Genomic DNA, 9,808 nt, shown 5'->3' on the forward strand with positions numbered 1-9,808 from the left:
TTAGAAGCAGCTCTGGCTCACACAAGTTTTTATTTTCAGAGGCAGAACTCGCCTCCCTGCCAGGGTGCGTGGCTTCCTCTCTTCCCCTGGCAAGGAGACTGCACATACTGGGGGGACGCCTGGCACTGTCCCAGCCCTTTTTGGGGTCCCGGCTCTCCAGCGTGGGAGCAGCAGCCACCAGATGGCTTCTCCCCCTCTCCCTGCACCAGCAGATGGGTGCCTGGGGGACGCAGCACCCCAGCGCAGGCGAGCTGTCTGACAGACATGAGCCCCGCTCCCACTTCATTACGTAAACCCCCAGGTTTTGGTGTTTATCTGCTTTAAGGATCTAGAAAGCACTAAATGCCACCGCAGCAGCCGTGGGCACAAGGAGGGAGGGATGCGTGAAGTGCTCAGGGCAGTGGTGATAGAACGCGATACCAACCTCAGCAATTAGATACCTCCCACTATATTTGCACAGAAACAGAACTTCTAATTCTGAAGACACAAATATATATATATATTCACATATATATATATATATATAATTCATGATGCAAATCCATGTTTCCCTCCTGTTTGCTGCTGGGGGTTTGCTCCCTCCAGGCAGAGGAGCCAGGGTAAGGGTGTGTGTCTCCCTGCCCAAAGGACCATGCTGCCTCCTGCCACCCCGGACAACTTGTGCTAAGCAGGTGGGGGAGCAACATGGCAAATATTTTGTAAAGAAGAGATGGCAAACAGAGGGGTTTTTTTCCCAATCCCTCCACCACCCTCTGCTTTCTAGGGGGTCTGCACATGTGGAGCTGGTATGTACATCTGGCAGATACTCATAAGTCCATGAAAGTGAGCAGCAGGGCAGGGGCACCTGGCTGTTATATCTGTTAACAAATACACATTAACAAAAAAATTATTATATATATGTATCTACATCCTGCAGCTCAGCAGGGCCAAGGTCTGGCTCTGCATAGGTGGCTGCAAAGGACCCAGGCTGTGTACCAGCTACACACACAACCCACAACTCAGAGTGCAGAAAAAGTATGACAACCAGCATCAGGACCAAAAAAATCCTTCTTTTGGGGGGGAGGGGGGTGGTGGTGGTAAGAAAGAATAAAAAGCTGGCCAAGGTTTTGTGAAGGGAAAGAAAAAAGAACCCAATTGCAACTTCCATCAGACACACGGCCATGACTAAATCTCAGCCCCTGCAGGAGATTTTCCAGGGTACAGGGCATGTGAGAGCAAGTTAAAAACACATCATCGATTGTCAGCTAGACAATAGGAGGAAAAGGCATGAAGTGTTCCCTCTCACCCTCCTCCACCTCAGCTAAAACCAGGTGCTTACTGACATCAGACACTCCAGCAACTCAACAGACAGAAGAAAAATCAAACTGCTTCCTCAGCTCTATCACACTCAGATTTAAGGCTGCTGTACAATGCTTGCTCCCATTCAAACCTGTTTTTATTATTGTTTTTTTAAATGACTTGCTACAAAGTAGCTGTTCCAACGTGAAATTAAGGAACCACCTGTTTGCAACAAAGGCAACAGAAGGGTGCTTCTCATAACAGAGCATGGTGGCTTAGTGCAGTACTCCAGGCTTCAGTCATTTCAGAGACTGCTTCTCCTTTGGTGTGTTCTTTAGATAGAGATACAGAAGATAAATCTAGAAGCCTGTATGAACATTAATAACTGATATCTTCTGTACGATTTCATTTCAAGGGAATAAAATTTGTGGCAACACTGGCAGTTAAGTGCATTCCCCTGATGTTTCTTTCCCTGAAGATTTGCTGACTTGCTTTAAATCAATTACCAGAGAAGGAATTACTGTAAAAAGCCAAGTTCAGTTCATAACTACCAGATAGAGGAGACACAACTGCTCTTGTTTGCATGGTTTGCCATGGACGAGAATTCTCAAACCACTGCTGGAGAGCAGACCCACTGTAAAACACGAGATCTTTCCTTTACCACAGACACACCTGCAGTCTAAAGAACACTTCATAAATTACAGGCATAACAATGTCAAGTTGACACAAGCCTTTACACTTTGCTATTAAGAAAACTAGTAAAAATTTCTAGGTGAGGCATGGGATTTCAGCCCGCTTCATGGAAGAATGACTTAACCAGCAAAGATCGCCTACTTAGCGCTTATAACTTCATTTGTATATACGCAAAACACTACCTTCAGCAGTTTAAAAAAGCTGGAGTTCTGATCCCAGCAAACTCTTCCTCAGCTGTGAGAGCTCAGGAGACACCTGCCAGCAGCAGCATCATTTGTGGCAGGAGTTCAAGCCTCTCAAAGAGCATCACAGCCCCCAGGAGAAATCACTTCAATGATTTTTTTCCTGTAAGACCAGAGCCTCAGCACTAATTTTCAATAACCCTATAAAACAAGGGTGTTCTGTATCTGGACAAAATGAAATGTGCCAATGGGTATTTAAGAGACACCCTTCGATCTTCTCAAAGTAGGAAAGTTGAATCTTGGCAAAAAAAAAAAAAAAAAAAAAATTAAACAGATGTGCCTCTCAATAAACTTTCGTTTAATCAGCTGAACCACAGGCTACAGGAATCCCTGTAAGTTTTAATAGGTCTTTTCAGAGGGATCTCCCTAGCCTCGACCATCTCCCCCAGGAAGCTCTGACCAAGCCTGGGGCTGGCTCCTTGCTGGAGGGGAGGGCAGTGCAGCACCATGGTTTGGCCCCCCAACCAGCTAAATCCTGCGCGAAGATGGGCAATGGGGACATCGTGACAGTGCAGGCACTGCAGGTCTCTGACATACTGGGCCCTCAGCCCTGGGGGAGGCCAGACACTTTCCCACCACAAAAAACCTGAATTCAGCTGCAGTTGAGCGCAGGGCAGAGTGATTACACAATGGAGGACACCATCTCACCCCAGTGAGATGATGCCCACCCCAGCTCACTGCCCATCTCCTGAGCGGAGATCCCAGCATCCTTGGGCAACGCTCAGCATCCACAGTAACACCCTGAAGGAAGGGACTTTCTGCATATTCACAGTGAATATAGTACAGACAGCAAGCTGAAAAGGAAGGGTAGCCCAGGGCTCACAGGCTTAAACTTGGTTCTTCCCAACTTCTGGCAGAGCTGGTCAAGATTTGGCCACAAGACCCAGGCCACAGAGCTAACACTTCTGCAAGCATCATGAGAAGAAGCGATCGTTCTCTGGTTACCTGCGAGCCTCTGGCATGAGCTCATGCTATCAAAAGCCAGATGGCATGGGAGGGAAAACATGAATTCTTGAGCAATTAAAGGCACTTGAAACAGAATTCTCACCCTGCAAGCTGCAAACAGAGGCAGCTATGAAACACAACAGCATACACAAACAGAAAGCATCTGTCCCAGCAGCCATGGGCGCTCCAGCCTTGCTGTGACATCCCATTACTTACAGTCTTCCACCAAATGTCAAGCAGCAGAGCTTCATCCACTCAATTAAACTATCAGTGTCTGTCCCCCAAAAGCCACGTAACTTTACTAGCTTCAAAGGCATTATGCAGATTTACTTAAAGGAGGAAGCTGGAGACCGCATAGACTTGGACACATAATATGTATTGTCCTGTGTACAAAGAGCCCAGGCCAGCCCTGGCCACGCAGACAAAACACTCCCAAAGTCAAAAGAGCTGGACCAGCTTGAATCATTGCCCAGGCCAGATCTGAGGCTGATGATTTCCAAGGAGCAGCCTCTTAGAAGAGAATTGTGCCAAATAAAGAAAACTAGCAACAGGGAGGAAAGGCTTTCACTGCAAGAAAGCAAGCCGGCAGCTCGTCAGAACAAGTCATGACAGCTAGCTGCCAGCACGTTGGGAAACTCTCAGGTTTTTCGCGTGTCCCGAAACGCCAGCTGTTAAAAGGAAAAGGGCAGAGATACAGTTTCACCAGCGTTGGGGACGCACCAGCCAAACGCATCTCCAGGTTCACCACAAATGTAAAGCTTCCACCTCAGAACTCCCCGATGCAGAGCTCAGACGCTGACCCTAGCCTGGCGCTCGCCAGCCTCGCCGCATTCAAACCGTCCCATTTCAAAGCATGAAGAACTAGTAAATCATCCCAAGTATGTCCTACAGGGCTGACGAACACCTCCCATCGGCAAAGTTTGCCGCCCAGCCGCAGCGAAGAGCCCAAGCACGGAACTGCTGGGAAACAAGCGCGTTGTACTAAAGCAACCGCCCCTCCGTGCCCCGAACCGCCCCAAGGCCAGACACAGCGCGGGCCGGGACAGCCCGGGGAGCGCATCGGCCTTCCTCCGCCCAACACCGGGAATCGAACCGCAGCGCCAACAAAGGCGACTCCGGACCTCGCTGTACCAACCTCCTGCCCCCGAGGAAGCGGGTGCCCCATGGCTGCTGCAGACCTAGCGCGGCGGTCCCCAAAGAAGCAGCAGCTCCGCAGCCGGAGGAGCCGCCCCGCAACCCGGCCCCGGCCCCGGCCCCTCGGCTCCCGTTCCCGGGCGGGCTCCCCACAGGCGAAGTGAGGCGCGACCCAGCCCACCCGGCACTCCAGCCTATGAGCACTGCTAACTACTGGGAAACCACACCCCACAGCGAAGGAGAGTGTTGGGATACTGGCAGGAAGGGTGGAGGGCGGGTGCAGGGTGCTTTCATGGTTCTGCCCTTTTTTCTCGTCGGCACTTCTTCATAGACAGACGAAAAATCATAATCAAGGAATTAACGCCGAGGAGAAAATCTGCCTTTTTTTTTTTGTTTGTTTTAACTTCATATGCCTGCGGGGACAGGGGCTCAAAGTGATTTCCTTACGCAAATGCAGCTCTCACGGGAGCACAGTCTCCCCCGTCTGTGTCCTTCGCACAGAAGCCCAACCGCTTCAGCAGGGAGAAGTCAGTTTCCCCGCCCGCCACCAAGAATCACATTCAGCGAGGGGAACAAATGAAAAAGTGCAAATTAATGATTAATTAAGTGCACTTGCAACGTTATTTTTAGCACAAGACAACCTAATAATTACGGTCACATATTGTTTGCATCTGAGCAGTACTCGCCTGCACATGCCACATTTTTCATGTTTCTTCCCATACTCCCTTTTTAATATGCAAAGAAGCAGATTTTTTAGCGAGACAGAGAGGAAATTTGTGTGCTTATAGAAGCATTGAACTGACAAGCAGAGAAGCAAAAATCCTCCTTACGCTAAACAGCTCTAACATAGTCTTGCATACTGGTGTGCTGGTAAAATGCCTGAAACCTGCCTGCAGTACTACAGCTTCCACTCGCAGCTGTGCAGGGGACATCTGGGTGACTTTTCCCAGGGAATTCAGTGTTCCCACTTCTGTCCCTGCAGCAGGATTTCAATATGGTTGTTAGGACGTTTTTCTTCCCTAAAGGATTCTTTTTCCTTCTTTTTTTTTTTTTTTTTTTTTTTTTTTTTTTTTAGTAGCAAGTAACAGAACCATTGTCCTCAAATCTACATGTGATAAATAACGCAAGTCTGGTCACTGCAAATGCAGAGACAGACTCTCCCCCTATTCTGGCAGTGCAATATCGAAGCATCTCCACATTCTCTATCAGAACAGTACCTGCTTTGTGTATGGGCACACCTGCAGCACATTGGCTCAGCTCATTTACACTGGGTTTACTATGACTTGGCTTACAAACAGCTTACTAAAACCAGTGTGAGTGATGTAATTCACATGTAAAATCAAGCTCAGAAATCTAAGCTGGGTTCCCTACAGCATTGCAATGTGGCTTCCTTCAGCTCACGGTGTTGAGTTCAAACACTGCTACACTTGGCATCTATGGAGAGCTGAGTCAAGGTGGCTCACCAGTGCTGTCTGTACTGAGCAAGGAAAAAGACAGCTAGATATCAGTAACAATCTGTGCCATGAGAGAACAGAGGAGTGAAGGTGGAACTCTGCAGCAAAGGATAGGGGCAATGGGAAATATGGAAAGTCACCCTACATCATTGGCACCACCTTTCCACCCCAAAAAGCAGGCAAAGTCATGCCCAAGAAGGACGTGTTACCCCACACTGCAGAGAGGTTTCGTTCTAATGCCAACATATGGCGTGGGAATCGGTGGAGAGATGGCACAGGAAGCATCCTTCATCTCTGCTGTCCTCTCCAGCCTCACCCCTGCTAATCCCACAGCTTCCTTGGGCAGGAAGCCAGTGGGCTGCAGGGGATCTCCACCATCTCCCATGTCTCCACACCTCTCAGCACACACTGGTGCAGAGAGGAGACATCTCAGATGGAGAGAAGAAAAACTCTGCCCACAGACAACCCCCTGCCCACCTGCCCAGTGCTCATATTGGTGCTCATCATCTGTGGCTGGCTGAATTCTGGCAAATCTTTACAAATCCATAAGCCTTAGTTCAGTTTATGCATACTTAATTTCTCTGCTGCTAGATTGATTTTGGCAGGTGCTGTGAGCAGGGATAGACGAGTAGCAGAAGAGAGCAGACACTGTCCATGAGCTTTTTGGCTTATGTAGCACAGTTCCCCTCTCTCAATCACCATGACAGAGCAGGTTCTCCACTCACAGTCATCTCTTCCAGGAGAATCGCCGCTGTGCCAGAGTCCAGTAGTGATTTGCTACACTTCCCATAACCTTCCCTGTCCCAGGGGCAATTCATAAAGTGGATACTTGGCACATACCTTCAAAAATATCTTGAGCTCTGAAGAAACACAATAGTGTCTGTCAGAGGTTTCTTTGGTTCTCTGTTCCCACCTGCTTTTCAGTCTTCAGGAACTTCCACACATCCCTCGGAGGACACACTGCTGTCACAGGGGGTGTGAGATTTTCTTAGTTAACAAGAGATGCTAGTGCAAAGACCACGCTGCATGGCAGTCACACAGGGATCGCTGTTGCTGCAGTCTGTAAAACCAAGGTCCTATTATTAGGTATCTTTTTTTTTCATTCTTTAGTTGCACTTCATTCATGGTTTTTCTTCTCTTTAAATTTTTCATTGCCATGCCTAGTGAGCTGGCCAAAAGTGGGATACATGAGGCATAAAGAGACATCTGCAGAAGGGCTTTTTGAGGACTAAGAGCCTATGCTGCTGCACACCAAACCCAACCCACCAGCTGAAAGACAAACCAGGAAAAGAAAAAGGGATTTTTTAATTTTTTTTTAAAATAAAGACCTCATCTTTAATCTTGGTCACCTCTTGGCATCACAAACAGGGGGAAAAGTGGGGAGCAGAGGGACCCAGCAGCTTCTAGACACTAGGAAAGTGACAAACTGAGGCCTCAGAGCAGGCAGGAGCCGGCATTTGATGGCACAAGGAAGCCATCAACTTCTCCAAGCCTTTCAAACCATTTTCTTGCACCCAGAAAAGCACTCTTCCCTTTCATTCAATAGCAAAACACAGTTTTGCCCACAGGCTGGGGGGCCCTCAGTGGTTTCAGCAGAGACAGGGATCTGTCCAACGTAATGAACACAGATGTCACCTAAGTACAGGGGTTTGCCTATAGGATTTTTCTCACCAGGTTGCTTTTCCCTTGTAAAATGAGCACAGCTACACTAGTACAAACTCCAGCGCTGTGTTACTTACAGTGTTACAAATAACAGGCTATATTCCCCAGCCCAGTGCTGCCGAACTGCTGCGCTTCAGCTGACACTGTTCTCAGCAACCGACACATTATTGTTAGGTTAAGTACGAAGGATGGCAAAACCAACCAACCAAACCATGAATTGCTTCAACTGAGCACTTTTATGCCTGTTTTTCATGTCTGCAGACAACATGCAGGACCTTTTTCCTCCTTGCATTTCCCCTTTAGCTGCACAGATGCTCCCTGGCCCCAAGCATGAGTGATGCTCATGCCTCTGCAAAGCCATGGGGACAGAGCGGAACTAGGGGGAAAACTGCAGAGTAGTTTATCCCTGCATTGGGAAGGAGCCTGCAGAGCCCCAGGGGAGGAAGGAACTGGCTCCATCACCTGGCAGTGAGATGAGGGCTGCCTTTGGCACCGCATGAGGCCAAGCCCCATCATGGGACACCCTGTCCCCGGCCTCTGCTAAAGCCATACTGCTGCAGGGCCAAGGGTCTTCAAGCGGTGGTGGATCTACTGCTCCTCTGCCAGGTTTTCAAATCGCCATTCACTTGCCCCATATGACAGTGACTCTGCAGCTCTTTAGGACAACAGGGCTGTTGTACTCTTTGTACCAGAGTGTTTCCTCACTAGGAACTGGAGGCATGTTTGCTGTAGACATCTCAGAGCAGTGCAATGAGAAAGTGCCTGAACATATTCCCATGAGCTACACAGAGGGATGTGGCAGAACAGTGCTTACCTCTGACTGCCAAGACTACAACACCCACAGCAGGCCATGGGGCACCACGGATGTGCGCACCAGACACTCCAGGAAATCCCTGCAGGCTGATGCTGGAGCAGCCACTGGTGATGCTGCCAAGGATGGAGCAGCCCAGAGATGGGCTTAACATGAAACGTGAGCACAGAGATGCAGTTGACCTAACATGGGTCAACTGCCATTAAACTACATGCATGCACAAAAAAGTTGTTTTTATTGTTTTGTCCCGTAAGACCAGTATTCAAAAAAATACTGACACATGCACATTTGCAGACATCATATTGGGAAATACTTTTTTTTTCCCTCCCCCCCTTCAAGGACCACAATTATCCTCCTAACTTTGGAGGAAGAGGCAGGGGAAGGAAGTTTTGATGAAAAGCACTTAAACGTGACGCCCTGACTTGGCCTTGGTGCCTCCTGGGAGTTGTAGTCATATCTGTTCCCACCCAGATAGCTTTTCCTGGCACAGCGCCGCAGCACAGTAATGCTCCCCACGACACAGCTGCAACTGCTGCAGCCCCATCCCAGACCTCCCCACCCGCATGGCACTAACTAAAGACCCCTGGACTTTAGTTGTTACAAGACACCCGGGGGGCTGCTCAGAATCCAAACTTTATTGGGTTTGGCCAGAACATTTCAGTTTTCTTTCGCACCCTCCCCCTCTCGCAGAATTCCCATGGAAACAAAAACAAAGCTCTTGCTGTTTCGGTTTGATTGGGTGGGGGTTTTTACTTTTCTCCATGGGGTGTGGTGAATGAAACTGGTAAATGAAAAGCTAAAAAAAAACCCCCAAACAACATATGTGTGGAATGAAATATGAGATTCCATTTCTGGCTTGATCTTCCCTGCAGCGGTGCATCTCTGATTTGTGTCACCCCTCAAGAGCCTCAGGGGACAGAAATGGGCCTCAGAGCTAAAAAATACATTATTTCTTGTATCGCAAACTTGCTTTTTGGCAGGAAACACCCAAACCCAAACCCTCCCACTCGTTTCCTCATGGCACATCATTGTGCAGATACCTGTATGCCACCGTGTGGTAGCTGCCCCATGCAGCCCGCGGCTGCAGGGCTGTGTACAGCTTTAAGCAGAACAAAAGGGGAAAAACATGAAAGGATCTTTTTGCAGCAATTCACAACACTTAAAGCAATGCCAAGCACGTCAGTATGTGAAGCGCAGTACAGGGAAGAAGGAGAGAGTGCAAACCATCTCCTTATGGTGTTAAGCTAAGACACACACTGCCTTTCTATTTAAAGCCCTACAGCAACATGAATGTCGGGTTTGAGTGAGCTCAACAAGTCAGACTGAAAACAATTCACATTCTCCTCAATACCACAGGATCTGGGCACCTGACAGCTTTTAATTCCTTACCATTCCCACACAGCAAGATACAACCCACCTTTATCCACTGGAGAACTGAAATCCGGATCTGGAAAGGCTTTGGGATGGGGACAGTGGCCCTCAGGGTGCTCAGTGCTGCTGCCCCCCTCCCCTTTCACTCTGCCTGGGAACCGATGCTGGGTGCAACCCTGGCTTTGCTGAAGACAAGGGGTTTGCTACTAATGCTGGTA

At 48.6% G+C, this 9,808-nt stretch overlaps 1 protein-coding gene across 4 annotated transcripts in view; it reads right to left on the minus strand.

Annotated features, from left to right (window-relative positions):
- PLD1 (phospholipase D1) overlaps positions 1-6,607 on the minus strand; it is a 67,298-nt gene extending 60,691 nt beyond the window's left edge. For 2 of the 4 annotated variants that reach the window (XM_030494822.1, XM_030494826.1), the window contains exon 1: positions 4,048-4,159. In XM_030494822.1, coding sequence (XP_030350682.1) covers positions 4,048-4,069 — 22 coding nt within the window. In that variant the 5' untranslated portion in view covers positions 4,070-4,159. Of the gene's footprint in view, positions 1-4,047; positions 4,160-4,293; positions 4,473-6,586 lie in introns of those variants that run through there. The other 2 variants (XM_030494825.1, XM_030494824.2) reach the window with 2 other exon arrangements.
- Positions 6,608-9,808: the final 3,201 nt, after the last annotated feature.

The sequence above is a fragment of the Strigops habroptila genome, chromosome 8 (genome assembly GCF_004027225.2).
Source record: "Strigops habroptila isolate Jane chromosome 8, bStrHab1.2.pri, whole genome shotgun sequence".
Lineage (NCBI taxonomy): Eukaryota > Metazoa > Chordata > Aves > Psittaciformes > Psittacidae > Strigops > Strigops habroptila.